The following is a 22,942-nucleotide window of genomic DNA, read 5'->3' as shown; positions in this document are numbered from 1 at the left end:
CCTGTTGGTGAGTGATAGGCGGGAAGTGAGTCTTTATGGAGGGTGTATCTTATGGTAAAGAAGTCTGATGCTTAAAGTATAGAGGTAGAGCATTGCAATAATACAGCTGCTAACACTAGTACATGTCAGAAACAGACATTTTTATACATTCTCAAAATAGATACAAAATGTAAACAATGTGAAATATACAATATTTAGGCATTAAAAAGCTGTACATTTTTGGGATTGTATGAGCATCTGTTACCTCTATAATACATTTAATCAGTTAACAGAAATATTATGGCTTATAAAGCAAACTTATTTACATATGTACAGTGGCATACAGTATGTGGTAGGATGCCCATTAACAGTGATTATATGTTGCCAAATGTTCTCAAATACAATTAAATCATCCGAATATTTGATTGCTAGCCAACAAAATGAATGTAACACCAATTATATACAAAGTATTAAACAAATTCTAAATGATTATTAAAAACATGCAATGTAGGTTCACATAGCTGAAAAAATGTGTTGGTATGTTTGTTGTATCAGAGTTAAAAAATATCAGTCACAATCTAAAGGCATGATGTTTTATAAATACATGCTTAGATTAGTTTAATTACAGTTAAACTATTAATTTAGTATGCAGCACAACATGATTGTGAGATATGAATGACCACAATGTGACAAGTGGAAATTCCAGATGGGACTTTCCCTTTAATTACAGGTTATGCAATTGCTTTGTCATGGAGAATCAACAATGACCTTTTGATGTCAGCGCAGTATGGATTTACATATAGGTCCTATAGCAGTGTTACGGGGAGAGACGTGGCCTGTACATCCGTGGGCGGATCATCATGCTCACCTTCTTGAGTGAGTAGTAATCTGAGTCCTTCCATGAGTACCACACAATCCCATCAGGTCCCAGTAGATTCTTCCCTTTGGCAGAGTAACGCCCCCCCTGGTGGTCAAGATAAACACAAAGGGCAGTCAGATGACTGGGCCACCTGTTCCAAACCTGTACCAGACTTTCTTTCAACCATGGAACACAAAAGGAGGTGGGTTTGGTAGAAAAATAAATAAATAAATAAAATGCAAAACTCTGGGTTATAGTGAAGAACTTACAATGGAAGAGAATGGAGCACAATCCTAAATGTTAAAATACGATTTCACAATATGCGTGTTAACATGACTTTAGAGTGATAAATTCTGTGTAATGTTATTGCCAATTTTACAAATGAGTTGCCATAATTTCAACAAACAATAAAATGACTAAAAAAATTCCGATTTAAACAACTTAACACTCAAATAATACATGAGTTTTAACAGAAGAATTCATGTAAGTGCTTTTATAAAATCATGAGCTTCAAATTTCTCTTTTTAAACCCACCAAAAATTGGCCCCATTCACTTCCATTGTAGGCGCCTCACTGAAACCTCTATTTTTGCTTTTTTTTTTCAAAATAAATTTTTGTTGTAATCAACATTATGCCACAAATGCTGCCCATTGAGCTAAACTTGTTTTGAACCCGGAATATTCCTTTAATTTACATTACCTTATAATACACTCCATTCAGGTTGGAAAAGAAGCACTGGTGGTACCACCAGCCTCCATGAGAAATCTCAGCGCAGATGTCACCTGTGTCAGGAGTGCTGAAGCTTTGCTTGTCATGGTACCAACTAAATGAGTCTTCCACAGTACCACTGAATCCAGATACATGGAGACGATAGTGGTTTTCCTCATTCTCAATCCTGCCAAAGAAAGCATGGCATTTTTGCTTGAGTGGCCTGTGTAGTAGTATACATCTTATTTGGACAAATTATGGAGATTTAAAAATAAAATCTTAGACAAACGTTTGTGAGCAATTTTCCTACCATAATGTGACATATTTATGAGTGAAACAGGATTTAAAACAGGAAAAAACGTAGGGTAAATAGATTTTTTTTTTTTATCCATTTTCATTCATATTGTGTCATTAAAAGTATTCTTTATATGACATGATGAAATATTATATTTTGATAAAATTTACGAAGACAAACACTTAAGTGTGTGGGTGTTTCATACTCAATAAAGGAAGTAAATTAGTAATGTTTGGGAAGCAATATTGATAACAAAATTTTCTCTGTTTAAATATTCAGATATTCGAATATTCGATATTCTTCAGGTGTTTACCAGAAGTATTGGTACAGTGCATGCTTGTGCTTGCCATTCCAATCCTCCAGGTCAATGCGAAGTGAATAGTCTCCCTGGCTGGAGATGTCATGGATGTGGTCATTTCCCAGCCAAAACTCTGCACGTAGATCTCCAAACCCATCCCTGTATTCTGTCCATTTTCGATTAAAATTGATCTTTCCATCCTGCCGACGCTGAAACATGGTCCAGCCACCTCCTTATTGGAAGAGAGTGAATCAATTTTTGTCAGACTGCTAGTTATAAGGATTTTTTTTTTTTTTTAAATGCATAGAGTTGCATTACCCTGGGTCTCCATATCACAGTAAACTTCTACTGGTGTCGATCCCAAAGAGGGCACTACAGTAAAAATTCCAGACCTGTGGACTCCGTTGTAGTAGAGTGATGCACAGTCAATAGGGCAGTTTCTTATGTGCTGAACCTCTAAGTAAAGAAACAAATATGAAATCAAATCAAGCGGTTTTCTTAGTATTTTTGTCTTGTTTTCCAGTAAAAAATTCCAATAGTATATATTTTATGATACATTCTGAGACTTTCTGAAACTTTTCTGTTTTGCTCCAAATCATGTCACCTGCAACTAAGTAAAATAGGGTGTTTATATGACAAAGCAATCAAAAGTTATAGCATTACAAAAAAACATGTTTCCTAGTTTGCAATAACGTCTCCAAGTGTCCAAAAGCCTCATTAAACAAATAAACCATAATAACTGTACATAAGAACTAGGGCTGTCGATTTAACGCGTTAATTCAGTGAGATTAATTTGACAAAAAATAACGTGTTAAAAAAATTAACGCAATTAATCGCAATGTCCCCAGACCATAATAAGGAAGATTCCTGAGAAATGCAAGCTTATAGTACCAACTGTTTACTCCAGAGGGCTGTAAGTGAAATTTCAGCTGTAGAAGCAGTTCATACAGTGAAGAAAACACTTCAGTATGCAGAACATCACAAACATGCGTTACATTCTTGCATTCAAAACATTTCAACTTCAAAGGAACGCAAATGCGAACTAAGGGATCTCAAGATGTGTTTAAAAATTGAGTATTAAACTATATTTAACTTGTGACCTAAACACAGTGACCTGAACATTTTATGTTTATGATGCAATGCACCCAAGACGCTACACAAGCATGTCTGATGAAGGTGTAAATTGACGGGCTCTTAAACAAGCCCTCATAATGAATCTCAAACTGATTGACAAATTCACTTGTGAAATGGATTGCTGTGAACTGTATGCCAATCAGAGCCAGCCCAAAGCATAAGCGAACTAAGAGGCTGCTTAGGGCCCCGGTGGCCACCAGGGGGCCCCCAAGAGCATGTGAGCAATTTTCATCTTTCATCAGGTCCATCCTCTGCATACGAGGAGCACTTCCCCGCACGTGCATCCACTGATGTGTTCATCTATCCTGTCCGACTCAGAAAGGACTGATCTGGTAAGCAGAGGGCCACTGCCTATAAAGGAAAACTTCACATTCCCTGAAAAACCTGATGGCCGAAGCTTCCACTACACCTACAGAAAGTTAATTAATGGGGAAAAAATGTAAGTGGAGCTGCTCACTTATTCAAAAAGAAATGATACTGTCTACAGCTTCTGCTGCAAATTGTTCTCTAGGAAGTGCACAAAACTGGTAACAGAGGATCAACAGGATTGGGTAAATATAGGTGTGCTACTGATACATTTAAACCATAGAAGGGTAAAATCATGCCAGGCAGACATTGGTATGTTGTAAGCAACACAGCTACAACTAATAAAATTGAGTCTTACCGTTCTGAGGGGTGTGTTAGATTTTATAGTGTGCGAATAATCAAGCATTGACAATATTCAATCATATTGACGGCACCGAGGGGCCCCCAAATCAAATTCTGCTTAGGGCCCCATAAAGGCTTGGGCCGGCCCTGATGCCAATGATTGACTTATGATCAATAATATGGTAGTAAACAATACATTGTATTCTAAAGCCGCTTTTTGTATTGTCATATCAATGATTAACTATTCTGCCACAAGAATGTAAAGCATTTTAATTATCTGAATATTTTTTTATTTGATATATATATATATATATATATATATATATATATATATATATATATATATATATATATATATATATATATTTTTTTAATATTTAAAGGTAACTATGTATAATTATTTCATCATTATATATTGAATTATTGTTAAATGAGGGACTTTCTCAGCAAATATTTGTATATGCGATTAAATTGAATTAATTAATCGGGACACCATGTAATTAATTCGATTAAAATTTTTAATTTTAGATATCAAATTAATTATATATATATATATATATATATATATATATATATATATATATATATATATATTTAATTTTTAATTTTAAATGCGATTAATCACGATTAAATCATCGGGACACCATGTAATTAATTTGATTAAAATGTTTTAGCTATTGAAATCCCTAATAAGAACTAGTCACACAACAATGACTAAAGTTATGCTCTCTCTTCAAAGCATGCAAGCATGGGTAACGAGATCTAATTCAGTTCCATTCTTTATCATTTGAGTCATCATTGAGTCTGTGTCATATACTTGGCACCATCTCCTGGTGGCCATATTTAATTAGTGTGAATGATCCTATCTGCCCGTATTTGGATGACTTCCACCTCTGGTTGCAGTGATCTGAATCCTAATACGATTGGATCTATTCCATGATGTTGGACAACATACAACATAATTTCTGATAAAGTCATCTGATCCAGGAAAAGCTAAAGTGTTTTTAGCCAGATAGCACATGATGTGCTGTGTGCACATTGTGCTTTGTGTAGATCAGTGGTTCTCAACCAGGGGGTCGGGACCCACTAGGGGGCCTCAGTACACTTCCAGGGGGGCCTCAAGATCTCTTAATATTTTCTCAAATAAGGTAAATTAATAAACCTTTTATACAATTACTATAATTTAGCTTACTGAAAATGATTTTTTTTTTATATCTCCCATAAACAGCTTGATTTTTATGAAGAATATAGTTTTAGACATTTCCTTATCATTATTGATTGTTGTAATCTATTGACACCAGTAGATTCTTTCATTAAAAAAATCTGAAAACAAGCTTTGTCATCAGTAGAAATATCAAAGGAAATATATTATGAAAGATAAATCTTATAATATAAATATCTAATTGCCTACATGGGGGGCCTTCAAATATTTTCTCCAACAATGGGGGGCCTTGGAGTCAAAAAGGTAGAGAACAACTGGTAGATTATCTAATGATCTATGCATCCGATTATGTTATGTGTGAGCTCGTTTAAAAGGTAACCGCCTATACTAAGTAATGATATGTGAAATATTATGTTCTGTTCTGTAACAAATAGGCTGGTTGTATTCTAGTCTTTGAGATCTTTCCAACGACATATGATACATGCCTATTTGAAACTTTTTTTTCATATTATATTTTGGAATACCTTGGAATACTATATAAATACCATAGTATATAGATTACCACCTTGTTATTGGGTCGTGGTACTACCACAGTACTTTGTGTAGGTATTTTTTATTAGGATAAAGGAGTCCTGTTATAGCAATAAACCTCAGCAAAACATTATTTAGTTATGTATTATAGGTAAGTTTTATAGATGTTGAACAACAAAGTGTTTACAGCAGCAATTAATGAGCTTAGAATCACCTTTCAAAACATTGTCTTCCCTGTAAGCTCTTCAGTACCTAGTCATGCTGACCTGGGTGTAGGGTATCTTGGGCGTTGAGCAGCGGGTTTGTGCGAATGATGTTGATCATGCAGCCAGGATTGCGACGCACACGCTCCACTATCATAGTGAGGTTGCGGATCTGTGCTTGCATGTCATAGATGAGTGATCCATGGATGTGCAGCAGTGTGTTGGTTTCTTCATAGAGCTGCTGCAGTGTGTGGAAGCGATGTTCTGAAGATGAGTTCATGCCATAATTCTCACTCTGTCAGCACAGACAGACAAAATATGTTTGAATTAATTTTATTTTGATGTGTAATAGATTTAAACTTTTTGTAGCAGAAGTCTGTTTCAAAAGCATTGCACTGCAAAAAAAAACTTTTCTTAATCAGTATTTTTGTCTTGCCAGAAAAAAAAGAAACATAATTTAATTTTAATTTTGATTCATTTAAAAGTTTTTAGAAAAGAAGTAAATGTTCTTAAGAAGCAAAATTGACGAGTATTGACGCTGACTACCCCTGAATTCGGGAGTTCGAATCCAGGGCATGCTGAGTGACTCCAACCAGGTCTCCTAAGCAACCAAATTGGCACAGTTGCTAGGGAGGGTAGAGTCACATGGGGTAACCTACTCGTGGTCACTATAATTTGGTTCACTCTTGGTGGGGTGCGTGGTGAGTAATGCGTGGTTACCGCAGAGAATAGCGTGGGCCTCCACACGCGCTATGTCTCCACGAAGCCATGTGATAAGATGTGCGTATTGATGGTCTCGGACATGGAGGAAACTGAGATTCGTCCTCCGTCACCCATTGAGGTGAGTCACTATGCCACTACAAGAACCTAGAGTGCATTGTGAATTGGGCATTCCAAGTTGGGGAGAAAAAGGGCAGAAAAAATGTAAGAAAAATTGCATGAGCAATTAAAATATTTATTTCCAGAAATATATATCTTGAGTTCAAATTATTTTGGAAACAAATTAAATGACCACAATGGGGAAAGGAAAATAAAACAAATCTTATTACCTTTAAATGTTTGATTCTTAAATAAACATTTGAAGGCTTTTTAGATATTTTTAGTAGACAAAAATACTTAATATTTTGCAGTCTGTGCACTTTGAGGACTCTATTGTTTACACACAAAAAACCAACACAGATTATCTTAATCCTGCTACACCTCTCTTTTAGTATATGGGATTTAAAAAGTGCCCAACAAAACATTAAATCAGCAGTGGTTTGACAAAACATTGAGTAGACTTTTTAACAACTTATACCCCCTAAGAGCATTCAGTGACCAAAGAAGACAACAACATCTGTTTTACCCAAATCCCATTAGGAGAAGAAAGCTTAGAAGAAATCTGATAATTATATCACACAGACCATAAGCCTTTCTAACGTAATTTCACTGCAGGTGTAAAAAGTTTAGCAAACTGTCTACTTGTGTCATATTACGGGTATTGTTGCAAAATCCTAATTAAAAGTTTAAAGTATCTAGCCAAAAACAAAAAAGATACTTTAGTGAAAGTAAAAAGGTTTCATATTTAATTGTACTTAAGCATTTAAAAGTAAAGCTTTAGAAGTACATTGATGAAATCAAGAGACAGAAGAGGCTGACTGGATTACTAGAGATCGGTTTCGTGGCTAATTTATAATAATGTTAAAAGGCTCAATATCATGATTTCATTAGTAGATGGAAAATAATTATTTAAGAAGTGGATATGTTTAAATCACGATGACTTGTGAAATATATTAAACAAGTATTTTGTAGTTCAAGATGAAATTTTAAGGAGTAAAAAACTTTTTGTTTTTCTTTATTTTTTTCATCCTTGGACATGTTTTTAGGTAAGACTACAAGTAATCTGTTTCAACAGTACTTGAATAAAGTACAAGTTCCCCCAAATACTTGAGGATAATAGTGAAGTACAATTACTAAACTACTACATTTCTGTATTTGTCAACCTGGGCCTAATGAGTGAAAAATATCACAGAGGCAAGACCAATCTAATTGCATTTCAAGGGTGACCTTCTCTCTTTGTCTTTCTTAAAGGGATAGTGCACTTAAAAATTCTGTTATAATTTACATTTACTGATATCAGTTATCTGGAACCACTTGATCATCCTTTACTCAACCTCATGTTGTTCCAAACCTGTATGACTTTCTTTCTTCAATGGAACATAAAAGGAGATGTTTTGCAGACTGTTAGCTTCAGTCACTATTGACTTTTATTGCACCCAACATACAATTAAAGTGAATTTTGACTGAGGCTATAATGTACATTCTGCCTAACATCTATGTTTGTGTTCTATGGTAGAAATAAAGTCATATGTGTTTGGAACAACATCATGGTGAGTAAATGATGATTAAGAGGATCCAGATAACTGATATCAACAAGAAACCACACGGTTTGGTATTAATAATAAAAACAAAATTAATTGAACCACAGCAGATCTTTTTTGAACAGGGATGGACTATTTTGTAAAGCACTGCGCTCACTGCCGATCATGTGGATGTGGGACAAGTTCCAGCTCTAATCCAGTAATTGATCAGGGTTAAGGAGGCATTAGTACAGAAACAGCACTACTAAAACATGTGTCTCTGGATTCTTGCGAGGCAGATGCTGAGTTGTAGCATGTACCATAAAGATGAAAGTTTTTCACCTGGTAAATTATTCATTAAAAATGTTCAAAGCATTTAAAAGTTGTAAAGATATAGATTTCATTATTACCCCATATACACACCTTTTGACAGTGCAACGACAATACCATTATTTTGATTTTATTTAGGACTTTCTTTTTCTTTCTTTATCTTTCCTTCCTTCCTTTCTTTCCACATTTCCTTTCATTCCTTCCTTTATCCTTCCATCCTTTCTACCTTTCCTTTCATTTCTTGCTTTCCTTCCTTGCGTTCTTCATTTCTACCTGTCATGTCATCCTTTCCTTCCTTCATCCTTCCATCCTTTCTACCTTTCCTATAATATCTTGCTTTCCTTTCTACCTTTCATTTCTTCCTTCGTTCCTTTTTTACCTTATCCATTAATTCGTTCCTTCATTTCTTCCTGATCTACCTTTCATTTGTTCCTTTCTTCCTTCCTTCTTTTCTTACTGGCAAAAGGTAGTTAATTAATGGCAAGTTGATGTCAATAGCAGGTCATGTTGTCACTATATGTGGTAAGTTGTCACAATGGAACTTACTATTAAACAGTCTATTATAGGCTTCTCAGCTAAATTTATATATTAATAATTAAGACACAAAAGTAAATTTATGAAACTAAAAATGTTTGGACTAAAAAAATAAATAATTAAATACATTTATAACATTTATAAAATGTAAACACATGTGACAGCTTTCACACACACACACACACACACACACACATGTTGTGTTTCCATGTTTTATGGGGACTTTCCATAGACATAATGGTTTTTATACTGTACAAACTTTATATTCTATCCCCTAAACCTAACCCTACCCCTAAACCTAACCCTCACAGAAAACTTTCTGCATTTTTACATTTTCAAAAAACATAATTTAGTATGATTTATAAGCTGTTTTCCTCATGGGGACCGACAAAATGTCCCCACAAGGTCAAAAATTTCGGGTTTTACTATCCTTATGGGGACATTTGGTCCCCACAAAGTGATAAATACACACACACACACACACACACACACACACACACACACACACACACACACACACACACACACACACACACACAATCTAATTTATGAGGGTTTTGAACTAGGTGCTTAAAACGAACATTTGAAAACAATAGTGGCACAAGTTGAAACCTTATAATTACTGACATATATCCATTGTGACAACTTCTCTATATGACAACTAGACCCGGTCCACTATCTAAAGATGCATCTGCCTGTGCTAATGGCATAAAAATAAATACACAAAGGAGAATTCTAAGACAACCTGTGCGACACAAGCGCTTCCTTAAAGGTGAAAAAAACACACTTCATTTCACTTGACATGTACAGTAGCATCTATCGATCTTACTTGCAATTCCAGCACTTTGATGCGATGCCTGTGATTCCGTAGATCCTCTTGAAGTTCAGAGATGGTCTCTTTCAAGTCTTGCATTTGCTCCTTGCGCTCCTCATTCTCATGCAGCCAATAGGACACTTCATCAGTACAGCGGAACATGTCAGGACACCTCTGCTCCTCCAGTTGTGGTAGTGTGGCAATTAAACGACACTGTCCATTTAGCATCACTTCCTTACTGTATTCACCACACTGCATTTGGCCACTGCTAATGTGATGTGTTTCCGTCTGAGAGGAGTCTGTTTTAGGAGAGTCTGTTTCATTGAAGTCTTTGTTTTGGGATTCTTTAACAGCATCTTTGGATTTGACAACAGGAACTTGGACCCATGTTGCCAAGAATAACAAACCATAAAGCAGAGCTGACTTTACTCTGCTGCTGGATGAAGTTCTCCTGGTAAAGTAAGGATTGTAGAGTAAAATCCTCATCATGATTTTATTTTTTATTTTTCCTGAGTTCAGATCCTGAAAAGTGAGTGCTTCAGACTGATAAAGCTTATTGTATTCGGCTGTCTCTAGACATCTTTAGAGCAGATGGGAAGTAATTGAGATGGAGAAAGTGATTGGTCAGATGTTCGCTAGAAATCCAACCTACATTCTGCAAAAAGATATACCAGAATTGATACCAAGTTTGAACTAGCAAGTTTTGTGTAACCAAAATGGAATTGCAAAAATATTAATTTTAAATCAGGTTCCTAAACACTCCCCCCATCTTCCATTGATCGGGGTGGTCAGGACCTCAATCAAATACCTTAGGACTCCAAGAAACATTCCCACCCCAGTAGCTACTGCCCTGAAAAGAACACTAGGTGTTAAACTGAAGGCCTGCATTTGCAAACTTTAGAAATGCTTTTTCATCTCCATTATTATCCGGCTTTAAATTTGTCCAATCATTTCAACTGAAATTTAGCATTTACAAAATTAGACATTCCGATTCACTATAGCATAACAATAGCCAACAATTGGTTCTTTAAGGAAAAATTCACCAAAAAATGAAAATTCTCTCATAATTTTCTCACCCTCATGCCATCCCAGATGTGTATGACTTTCTTTCATCTGCTTTACACAAAAAAAGATTTTTAACCACATTTTTATGCTCTGTAGGTCCATACAATGCAAGTAAATGGTGACCAAAACTTTAAAGCTCAAAACCTAAGCCTAAAGGCAGTATGAAAGTAATCCATAAGACTCCAGCAGTCCATATCTTTTGAAGTGATCCAATCTGTTTTGGGTGAGTATAGACCAAAATGTAACTTTATTCACTATAAACCTTGACATCTGCAGTCTCCTTGGCGATCATGATTTCAAGCTTGATTTACTAGCATGTAGTGCTCTGCACATCTTCAAGCACTAGGAAGTGCAATCAGCTTGAAATCCTGAGCGTGTCTTAAGACTGCAATGAAAAGATGTAAAGTAGTTACATTTTAGTCTGTTCTCACCTAAAATTGATTGGTTTGCTTCAGAAGACGTGGATTAAACCACTGGAGCTTATGGATTACTTTTATGCTGCCTTTGTGTGCTTTTTGGAGTGTCAAAGCTTTTGTCAAAATTAACTTGCAGTGTTGTGACCTACAGAGCTGAGGTATTCTTCTTATTCTTCATTTGTGTTCCGCAGAAGAAAGAAAGTCATACACATCTGAGATGGCATGAGGGTAAGTAAATGAGAGAATTTTCATTTTGGGATAAACTATTCCTTTTTAGATAATTATTAAACACATCAATTCTTATTTGTTTACTAATCTTTCACAATGAGTGGTCATTAATTAAGCATTTTCCACTACTAGTGCATTTCCAGTCTAATTAATAGAGAGGACAGTGGAGATACAACATGTCATTTATCATTCAGTACCTAATAATTGAATTGAGCAGAAATCACTGCAATTTACTGAGAATGGATGCAATGACATAGATACACACAACAAGCATGAGCATTAACTTTCTGAAATTCCAAGCCTTGTGGTGAAATGCCAACCAATGAAAAATAACTAAACAAAAGACAAATCAGCATACGAGAAAAGAAAAAGTTACCTTTCACAAGACAGACTGTTGTTATTTTGAATGTGGCAAGAAAGTGATCCTCTTCCACTCTCTCTTTAACTGTTGGTACGGTAGCTAATGCTGCACTTTGAAGCACTGTTAAATGGGCTGACAGACATCTTATCCTCTAAATCTTCTCTAATAGGATTCCTACGACAGTCACTGAGCAATGCGTCGAAGATATACAATGGCCCTGTCGGTTTTTGGTTAACCGGATGTGAAATTTTGTAAAGGAAGGAACGGATCCATAATTGAAATATCATATTGCATCTGTTATGTGGTTTAATTGTAGGTGTCACGAATGTAAGGCAATGAAGGCTGACAAAGGTTGAGGATCCAAATGCAGCTTACTTTATTGATAACAAAAACACAAAGGAAAACCCTCAGTGGAGAAATAAACATAAATAGAGAACTCAGACAGGGAAACAACATTCACAAACATTCAACGATAGACAAGGACTGAACCAAAAACCGGGGTATAAATACATGAACAAGGGACAAAGGGGCCAATGAACAAACAGAACTCAAAACAAGATAACAAGATGACAAACAGAAGCAAATGGCAAACTAATGAGGACAGGTGAAAACAATGACAGAAAACACAAACGCTAACAAGACTGTGGAGCTACAAAAGGGACAAAAATGGAAAACAAAGGGGCAACGGTAAAACAAGACAAGGTCATACATAACAGTAGGCATGACAGCTACCTTATCCATTAATGAATTATGTTTATCTATTATTAGCTTTCATTGGTATGCTATTTATCTAAAATTGAGACCGAGTATGACACACATCCATTTACCATTGGTTAATTTTGTTTTGAATACAGAAGGAACATAAGTTCTTCATTGCTTTTGAAAAATCCATTAAGCCCCAGAATTACTCATATAGCATTTTAGAGGTCTATGTGACAAAGCAACCGATAACATAAACATTGAAGTCAGCAAGGTCAGATCTCCAGTATAATGATGTAGCCTTATTGGAAAATTCATGATTTCCAAGCAACAGTTACCAAAATAGAAATTATTTCTAAATGAATCGAATCACTTGCTGAGAGCATGAGCCTTTTTTGCAACTGAAATGTCCTAGATGTTTGTCAGTGTTTCATTCCTATGATCTCATTTTTGAAATGTTTTCATTCCACTATTCTGATTTCAGACTTTAAGCTGACTACACATAAGAAAAAAAATAATTTTATGTTTCCATTTAAGACAACACATGTCCAAATCACTGCCATTTTTGTGTAACACTTTCAAATAATGGTTGAGGTACAGGGGTGGAATGAGGTCCCGTTCACTAATATTACAGTAAAACACAGATTTTAATTGTCTGTTTAAAGAAATATTCAGGGTTCAATACAAGTTGAGCTCAGTCGACAGCATTAGTGGTATAGCGTTGAATACCACAAAAAACTATTTTGACTCATCCTTAATTTTCTTTTAAAAAGCAGAAATATTGGTTACAGTGAGAAACTTACAATGGAAGTGAATGGGGACCATCTTTGGAGTGTTTGGAGTATTACTTGAGCTGTAAAATTGTTTACTTTTTAATTTTTACAGTAATTTTATAGTTTGTTGACTACATTATCATGGCAACGAAGTTGTAAATTGGAAATAACTTTACACAGATAAGGTTAGTAAGTGATTTTATCACACTAAATCATATTAACACACATATTGTTTACGTTTTGTGGCTACACTTTTGAAAATGTATTTTAACGTTTACAAATGGGCCCCATTCACTTCTATTGCAAGTGCCTCACTGAAGCCAGATTTTCAAGGAAAGGAGGGGCCGGTCAAAATTCAGTTTTGTTCTAATCAATATTATGCCACAAATGCTGTCGATTAAGTCTGAGTAAAACATGGCAATTTTGTATGTTGAGCTTTTATTCTACTTTACCACTCAAACTGTAAATGCACCCAAATAGCTTCCTTGTTCAAAGCGCACCTTTCAATTAATTTCAGTACAGGATTAGCACCTATGTGCCCTTTGACAAGCAAAACACAGGTCCCATAATTGATTTGATGTGAATTATAACCTTCAATCACTGAAGCTGTGTAAACCAACACTTTTGCCCTTAAACACATTGAGAATCAACATCATGGTTTGTAAGTGACAACTACTTGAATATCTAGCTTTAATCCAGCACTCCTTCATAAGTGACATTTGGATGTTGTCTGACTGATCTTTGATTAACTACTCATCTGCACGGTGCATGATGCGCTGGGGTTTCTTAATTGAACCACCCTTTTTAGAGTGACAGGAAATTTCCTAGAGTTTGGTGGCCTTGAGGAATTGACGCACAGGTAGCTTATAAAAGAGCACTCCAGAAGGGTTGCAGACATCAGAGGCAAACAAATACACACTCAATCAGACCGATCAGTTAAAGTCAGAGAGAAGAGAATCTTGAACAAGGAGCAATTGTTCTGAGAGCAACTAAATTCTCTCTGTACAACATGTGGGTATTTTAGAAATTAATTTCGTTTTTGTCATTTTTTTATTGTTTTTAAAAATATTGACACTTTGTGCTCTTTTTTTATATTTACAATTTTTTTTGTGTCAACTTATGTAGCATATTGGCTTTATCTTGTCATTAAGGGGAAAGATGAAAAACATTTTATTAATATAAAGTATTTTATTATTTCACAGGCATGCATTCTGTTCTCAATGTTTTCTTTATTCCTTTAATTCTGTTGTTCAATACAATAATGCATTGATTAACTTTTTCATCCTTTAATTTATTTAATGCATTTATTCATGGTCAAAAATATTTATGTGAATGTGGATGCAAAAAAATTTTGGAATGGTATTAATATTGGCATTAATCATTCTGTGCTGGTTTATATTTCTTCAGATAGGGAGAGTAAGGATGATGTGTCCTGCTTGGTTCTTGGCTCTGGCTGTACTTTGTGCAGGTGTATCTGATGTTAGAGGACAGTGTTGGGAGAACACTCGCTGTAGAGACCTCAGCACTGAGGAGAACATCTTGGTGAGTTACAAGACACCTTACACATAGCTTTTAGCTAGAGAGTATTCTTTCAGAAAATATACCCGTTGTACCCTACACTTATATGGGCTCTGTCAAGCTCAATAGTTAAACTCTAAACTCTGTTACTGGGAAAAATAATTATATATATATTAAATGCCAAGACCAATATTTTCTTTGCACAAAGAACAATAATTTCTACTGTTATTAATGTGGTTGTGTAATTAAAGGAATGGGTTCAAAGTTAAGCTCAATCGACAACATTTGTGGCATAATGCTGATTACCACAAAATATATTTATATATTTTTAAAAAGAAAATTAAAGTTACAGTGAGGTACTTATAATGGAAGTGAATGGGGCCAATTATTTTAGTGTTTAAAACAGAAATGTGAAGCTTATCATTTCATAAAAGGACTTGCATTCATTCTTCTGTTAAAACTAATGTATTATTTGAGCTGTAAAGTTTAAATTGTAATTTTTACAGTCTGTATAGGGTTTTAGGGTTTGTTGACATTACATCATCATAACAACAAAGTTGTAAGATTTACTATAACATTACACAGAAAAGGTTTGTAAGCGATTTTATCACACTAAATTCATGTTAACACTTATATTGTATAGGTCTTGTGGCTATACTTTTGAAACAGTGAGTGTTTTAACATTTACGGATTGGCCCCATTCACTTCCATTGTAACTGTATACCAGATTTTAGCTTTTTTTTTTTTTTTAAATGAGGGGCAAGTCAAAAATTTTTTTTGTAATAATATTATTCCACAAATGTTGCCGCTTGAACTAAACTTGTATTGAATCCGGAATATTCCTTTAAGTCAGTTATTAGCCTAACTATATTAGTTATATTTTGTACTGACGTGCAATCCCAAACCATTTTGAATGGCTGGTACATTGAAAATGAGCGAAACTACCATAATTTACTCAGTTATCTAATCAAATTATTACTAGCCTATATCAATTCCAAACTTGCTGTGATGGGGTTGAAATAATGTAGAACTTAGGGTAATGATCAATAACAATTGGCACTTTGCAAGGCAGTAACCTCACCCTTATGATTTGAGAATCTGCTGTAGAAAAACCCATTAGTGTTGACCAATAATCGAAATAATCTGATTGTCCCAACCTGAATGTCTCATGGTGGACCACCACTTTGTCATTTACAGCCCTGTACTTTGGTCCTGAGATAAGCATTAACCTTTTTAAGTGAACTTAAATATGTTTAGAAAATCTCTCAATAGTTTCAAAACAAATTTGCAGATATCTCACAAGTTCTTGGTAAAATCTTGATTATTTCTTGTACTTCTAAGGACTGCATCCAGCTATGCAAGTCTGATCTGACAGATGAAACCCCTGTCTACCCTGGAGAAAACCATCTGCAGCCTCCCTTCGAGCCAGAGCAAAATGAGGTCCTCGCACCTCTATCCACCATTGCCTTCGTTCCCACTGCTGAGCAAATGGCTCCAGAATCCAGCACTCGGCAAGAGCACAAACGCTCTTACTCCATGGAGCATTTCCGTTGGGGCAAGCCAGTGGGCCGCAAGCGCCGACCCATCAAAGTCTATACCAATGGTGTAGAGGAGGAATCTGCTGAGACCCTGCCAGCTGAGATGAGGCGTGAGCTGTCGACCAATGACATTGACTACCCTCTTGAGGAGAACACCTTGAGCCAGCAGGAGAAGAAGGATGGCTCTTACAAAATGAACCATTTCCGCTGGGGTGGACCACCTGCCAGCAAGCGCTATGGAGGTTTCATGAAGTCCTGGGATGAGCGCAGTCAGAAACCCCTTTTCACGCTCTTCAAAAATGTTATTAACAAAGACCATCAGAAGAAGGACCAGTGAGGTGTACAAGAGAGGTTTTGGGTGTAGAGAATTGTTTTTAATGTACCCCTGATAAATTTATTTCCAGCAAACATCTAGATGAGAAGATATCTTATAATGCACAGTAAACAATAGAAAAGTGGGTGAGTTGTCTTGAATAGCACATAATTCTTTGGGTCGTCAGCTTTTTTCACATTGTAATCAACAATAAATTCTGAATACTGTATATAGAAATGCTGTGGTGATTAAATACTGGCTAGAGGCTAAGTGGATCTTATTTACTGAAATGTACCATACTGTAAATTTAGAAAATGTGATGCATAAAGTATTCTGTTTGAAGCAGAGCAGAACACACTGGACCATTTCTGAGAAGCAAATTCACATTAAAACCATTACCATACATATTCTTATTTCACAATATGTACAGTTGCCAATAAAGCTATAAACAAAGGTCAAACTTTGATTTCATAAAATTAGTCTTTAATTAATATTCTTATTATTCACACCACATCTGTACATTACTTAATAATTGTTTCATTTAGGCAAACATTCACAGAACACAGTTCTGAAGTCATCAGTTTGCATTGACGGTACCCAAACACACAACAGGGACCAAGCTGACATGTAATAATTGCTAATTACAATCCACAATGTTTTGATTTTCTTAATAAGGATTCAACCCAATAGTAAAAGCACAGATAAAACTCCCAGTGCATGCGGCGACTGACAAGGACACAGTTCTTTGAGAGGAAAGATTCAACTTTGATATTTCATGCATGCAGAACATCGTCAAACACCTCACATGTAAGAAGTCTAGAAAGTTCCATCAGTTGGACATTATACCCATATTAAAGAAGGCAAAAGCTTAGTTATTTTTGTATTACCAGTATGTAGAAACTCAAGTCACCACAAAAAACACAATGACTTGATTAAATAACTTTAAAAAGAAAAATAATAAGTTAAAAAGGCTACATGGAATTATACCAGGAAAACAGGCAAACTTTCATGTGGAATAGGAAATACGAGACAATTAAAGATAATTCACTTTAAAATGACACTCAAGAGCACATTCGCATGTCAAGGTGGAAAATCACAGAACATATATTTTTCAGCATACACCACATTTACATAATGAGCTTTAAAGTGCTGCAGTAAAATACAAGAGAGAACCAGATCTTGACATAACCCTGAAATTACAGGATTTATGAAGAGAGAAAATTGATTGCATGGCTAATTTAAAAAAACAAAAACAAATAGAGAGCTAATTGGCCCTTTTAGACCCCAATGTAGGGGACTATGAGAAGTGTTACCACTTCACTCTGGTTCAAAAAAGGAAAACGGTCATTTGAGAAATTTACACAACAACTGTTAGACTCTTAAGCAAATGAAAACTCTTACCCTTCACTGACATATTTTTCCTGTGGTAGTGAGGTACAGATGTACAGAACTCAATTAGAACATAATTAACATGACATTACAATGCAAATACACCAGAGGTTCTACTGAATTTACTTTTTTGCACACAGCGTGTCAATAAGAAATCAGTTCTGATTGCGATACTGCATTATCCAGTGTTCGCAAAATAGAATGTGTTGCATTTTTTCTTCAGCTTTTATCGCAGAAGAATCTGCATTATTAAATTCAAAGATTATTGCTTTAAATACAAATATTATTGCAGAATGTAGAGAAGGTTTAAACATGCACAAGGAAATACAGTATATACCAGGCAAACAGCCTTATATTTATCTACCTTTAAGTGCACAGTCACTTAAATAATCAATAGATTGAAAAACATAGTTACAGAAAACATGCAGAGAACAATTCTTTAAGTCTTAACTGAAGATACAAAATTTAAGGCAGCTGTACTTTTTATTTGTACAAGAATGTCATCCACTTGCTCTGAACAATAGACATACATAGTAACCTGGCCTATTCACTGGACATCTGATTAAACATGAAAACCTTGTTCTGCAATGTATACTAGTATCAGACAATGGCACAATTTTTTGCAAATACATTCAATCTATTTGCATTTAGATTAAGTTGCGGGAACATTGTTTTGTCATTTTTTTGTGATACAGTGCATATTTAATCAATGTATATTCTCTTGGTTTGGTTATCTTTTTTGGCAAAGACCTCAGGATCAAGTCGAGTTTTGATCTTTATCTAAAGATATTAAACTAAAGGACACAGTTTAGAGGACGCATAGTTTCAATTGGACATTGAGAAGGAGTGACAATATTGGAGGGATGGAAATAGGTCTATATCTGGTGACTGTGGCTCCAGGTTCTCTCAGTACACACAAAGGTCTGGAAACGTCATTTCATAGACTGGTATGGAACGATTTCGGCCATTCCCGACAGAGCCAGATGGACTCGGAGGAGGTCTGTTCAGCAGAGAGTGTGTGAGAGAAAGAGAGAGAGAGAGTGAGTGAGTGAGTGAGTGAGTGAGAGAGTGAGAGAGAGAGAGAGAGAGAGAGAGAGAGAGAGAGCGCAAGCGTCAATCACATGAGACAGAAAATATAGCCTTTTTCTGAAAATGTTCAGGGCCTACATATCACCTGTTGTTCAAACCACTAAATCAGTTTAATATACTTTATTGTTAAACAAATGTATTTTATGTACAAGTAGTGTCCTTTATATACTATTTATTGTGAGGACAACTAACATATGTAATATTACAGAAATCAGTTTTATTTTATGTACCTGATTGTGATTTCGAAGATTTGGTTGAGTTTACTCTGCAACAGGGAAGCCTGAAAAGAGACTTATTGTTACAGCATGTGTGTATACCATATTTCATGAATATTACACACAGTATTTACATATTTGAGAGAGTATTTATCCTAAATATAGAAATGAAAACAAATTTAGGACAAGCTGTCCATGCAAAAATAAGAACTGAACAGAAGAAATTAAAGAAAAAGGGGGGTCAAGTCAAGTCATTTTTATTTGTATAGTGCTTTTCACAACACACATCAATACAAGCAGCTTAACAAAAAATTGTGCTTTAACAGAAAAGTAAGCACTTATATAGCAATGTCAACAAGTCATAATAGTGCAGTTAAATAAAAACATGATTGTAAATCATGGTGACCCTTAACCTCCAGAGACCCCGCGTCCACATGCGTGGACATTAAGTTTTGGCTTCACTATAGGCTGTTCATACTTTCGATGCACTGAGTCATGTGACAAAGCAACAGGTGCCGAACTCAGCTGAGTTTGTCTTTGGGAGAAACGGCAACAAATCTACATCTGGTAAGAAACCTCATTAAGTTGTAAGGTATGGCGGAGGATCAGTGGCTTTAACAGATTCACGATCAAACAAGAAATTACTGTTAAAAACTCCCCTAATTACTGAAATAGCGCCAACCAGTCTCCACAAGCACAATAAATGTATTGACAAAGAGACAATGAACTATTGACAGAGAACCGCATGTGACATCCGCATGCTCACTACGTGCTTATCGTGTTGACAGGAAGGGGGAAACTTTGAACGCAACAATGTGTGTCTGTGTGTTTTTCAGTTAAACACAGAACTGCATATTGCTAATGAAATACGTGTAATCCCTGTATGTTGTGTATTTCTGAGGTATATCAAACTCATTAGAACTGTTTCGTTGTGTGTTTTAAACTCTGAGGCCTCATATTTAATAGCCTCAGAGTGTATATTCCCTTTTAAGTGTACTAAACACACGTTTCTTGGTATCAAATTAAACCTTACGATTTGTCCGAGCTGAATTCGAATATAAGATCTCTGTAGAATGATATTACGCAATGTTTTACTATCTTTTGAGTCATTCAGCCCAAAATCTCTTACTGTCATAAACATGCAAATGAGCCTTGACAAAGGAACTCTCTCATGCCCAGAGTAAGGGAGACTTTTACGACCTCCAAAGGAATGTTCAGAGAAGTGCTGACCCTCACTTCATTCTCTTACTGAGAAAGAGAAATGAACCCTGTTAATCCTATATATATGATATATATAATCCTATTCTATATATCCATGTGATAAATTCATTGACATGCATCTAATGTTCCATCTCATAATTTTCCTAAATGTTGTTTGATCTGTGTTTTCTTTCAAACTCTAATGGGTTAATGTTTCAGACTTTGCATACTATGGTTAACCGAAATCATATGTGTGGCATATTTGGTCTCTATAACTTGGTATTTTGAAGATCGAAATGACTGTGTACATGATATGTCGATAACAACAACATATTAGTATTACAAGTATATTTCCTAGTTTCTTTCTTGCTCATGCAATGAGAAATGTGAGAACAAAGAGCAATAAACCAAATTCCCGCCTGGAACCCAAACCCTTCTCATTGGTCGAGCCAATGAGAGGTGGGACATGTTTTCTAAGGTTATAAATGCTCTTAGCTCTTATCTCCTCGTCTCTTAGCCCTCTCTTAGCTCTCTCGCTCTTGCTTCCTGCCTCTCCTGTTTTCTGGTCCTCTGAGCCTTGTGCTCTCTCACTCTCTTGCTGAATGATGCTGAACTAGAAGGCCCCAAGGACTCCCAAGCGTGCGCCAGGCTACGGCCTTGTCTCTGACTCCCACTGGTTCTCTCTCTCATCAAGACAACATCATCAAAGATCAACTCAAGCCATCAACAAATTGCATCAGGACAGTTTAATTCAAATGGGACATGCAAGTATCAAACTTAGTCTCATTATTTGATACATTAAGTATCCTTAACCCCTTTCTAAAAAGGGCGTGTCAGAACTAATAAGATGGTTTGCTCAGGCTGTTGATCTGCTGAACTTCAAACAATGCTATAACTTCTTGCCTTCCTGTATTCTGCTTCAGCCCTCTTTCCCTTGGTAAACTGTATGAATGTATGTATATGTATGTTAGAGTAGTTTAAATGTTTAGTCTAGTTAATAAAGTCTTGTTCATGTCACATGTAAAGTTGTCTGTGTCTCAAGCTCATATCTAAAGTCACTAATCATAGATTTTGACTACTTGCTCTTAATACTTAGTAAGAAAGACATTTCCCATGCCCCGGAAATGTACCTTTCTATTAATTAATTAATTAATAACCAATATTGAGTGTTCACGGGATGAACCGAGTATTTGGTTGTAATGTTAATGTAGCTACATCAAGTTAACCCGATTAACTGATCCAAATATTCATAATCGATTATAACAAGTTATGATTGATTATTAATATTTCATAGAGCTGATTCGCTACAAAGTGTTTACATTAAAACCTGTCTGAGACAAAAGAGCTGAGTCTCTAGTTTCATCCGATCTGCCATTTTAAAAATGTCATCAATTTATTGCGAAACGGCACGCTGTTTAACACAATGACCACATATGTGGACTATAGGCTCATTTTCCTTAGAATATCCTATATTAACTGTGCTCTATCACATTGAGAATCAATGGTTGCATCCAAAAGCTGGAAAACATTGCTTTCAGAGGCTGTATATGGAGTCAGGATGAAAATAAGTTGCATTTAAAAATGTTCTGAGACCAGTACAGACAGATAGCACACTGGAGGTTAAGACATTCCCTAATTACGGAGAAAGGCCGAATGCATTCACTCCTAACATCCAGTCAAAAGTTCAGTTTCAGGCTGCAGATTATGTTTTGACCACTCAACATGAGTGGCAGACATGGGACAATGTTTGGCAGACATGAGACAATGGTAATCAGTACATAGATTCTGAATTTTTCATGGAATTGTTCTAGGGAAGGTAATGTGATAAGTCAGTGTGTGGACTCACCCTGGCCCCGCAGTGTGCTGCAATTTCCTCAAATGGAGCCGTCTGAAACCTTTCCACCACCTGCCTCCTGCGTTCTCTCTCCAGCTCCTCCACACTCACACTGTCTACTGAACACACACACAGACAGGTGATTCTATGCTAAAGGTTACAAACCAGCTGAGAAAATGTTGAAAGAAATGTTTGATATTTTAGTTACATTTTGGCAATACCATAGACAGTAACCTCAAAGACATCAGAAATGACTCGCATATATTTTCAAGTCCATAACAATATACACTAATCGCTTTCCATGCAAGAAGCGCCACCTACAGTACTTTAGTGAGACACTTACCAATGGCTTGTTTTAGGGTTTCAAATGTTATCTGCTCAGCTTTGGATCTCTGTAACAATACAGATCGCTGTGAGATATATTTGAATTGATAGTTATGACAGCTCAGACAATAAAGAGAACAATTTGC

At 35.7% G+C, this 22,942-nt stretch overlaps 3 protein-coding genes across 5 annotated transcripts in view; 1 reads left to right on the top strand and 2 right to left on the bottom strand.

The window, feature by feature from the left end:
• Positions 1–120: 120 nt before the first annotated feature.
• Positions 121–11,987, bottom strand: LOC127656995 (angiopoietin-related protein 7). Its single transcript, XM_052145606.1, has 7 exons — positions 11,920–11,987; positions 9,850–10,489; positions 5,881–6,112; positions 2,458–2,595; positions 2,155–2,371; positions 1,538–1,733; positions 121–943 (listed from the first exon to the last, which is right to left on the bottom strand). The coding sequence occupies exons 2-7, from the start codon at positions 10,321–10,323 to the stop codon at positions 797–799; spliced, it is 1,404 nt and encodes a 467-aa protein (XP_052001566.1). The 5' UTR covers positions 10,324–10,489; positions 11,920–11,987; the 3' UTR covers positions 121–796.
• A 2,297-nt stretch (positions 11,988–14,284) lies between these two features.
• Positions 14,285–17,192, top strand: LOC127657003 (pro-opiomelanocortin-1-like). Its single transcript, XM_052145615.1, has 3 exons — positions 14,285–14,387; positions 14,784–14,918; positions 16,236–17,192. The coding sequence occupies exons 2-3, from the start codon at positions 14,799–14,801 to the stop codon at positions 16,767–16,769; spliced, it is 654 nt and encodes a 217-aa protein (XP_052001575.1). The 5' UTR covers positions 14,285–14,387; positions 14,784–14,798; the 3' UTR covers positions 16,770–17,192.
• A 450-nt stretch (positions 17,193–17,642) lies between these two features.
• Positions 17,643–22,942, bottom strand: part of efr3ba (EFR3 homolog Ba (S. cerevisiae)) — a 41,056-nt gene continuing 35,756 nt past the window's right edge. For 2 of the 3 annotated variants that reach the window (XM_052145597.1, XM_052145599.1), the window contains 4 exons: positions 22,816–22,864; positions 22,485–22,591; positions 19,454–19,503; positions 17,643–19,134 (listed from right to left, as the gene is read on the bottom strand). In XM_052145597.1, the coding sequence (XP_052001557.1) occupies positions 19,041–19,134; positions 19,454–19,503; positions 22,485–22,591; positions 22,816–22,864 (300 nt within the window). In that variant the 3' untranslated portion in view covers positions 17,643–19,040. The remainder of the gene's footprint in view (positions 19,135–19,453; positions 19,504–22,484; positions 22,592–22,815; positions 22,865–22,942) is intronic. The other variant, XM_052145598.1, reaches the window with a different exon arrangement.

The sequence above is a fragment of the Xyrauchen texanus genome, chromosome 16, assembly GCF_025860055.1.
Source record: "Xyrauchen texanus isolate HMW12.3.18 chromosome 16, RBS_HiC_50CHRs, whole genome shotgun sequence".
Taxonomy (NCBI): domain Eukaryota; kingdom Metazoa; phylum Chordata; class Actinopteri; order Cypriniformes; family Catostomidae; genus Xyrauchen; species Xyrauchen texanus.
The sequence above is the reverse complement of the archived record's forward strand: the minus strand, read 5'-3'. Positions and strand labels throughout refer to the sequence as shown.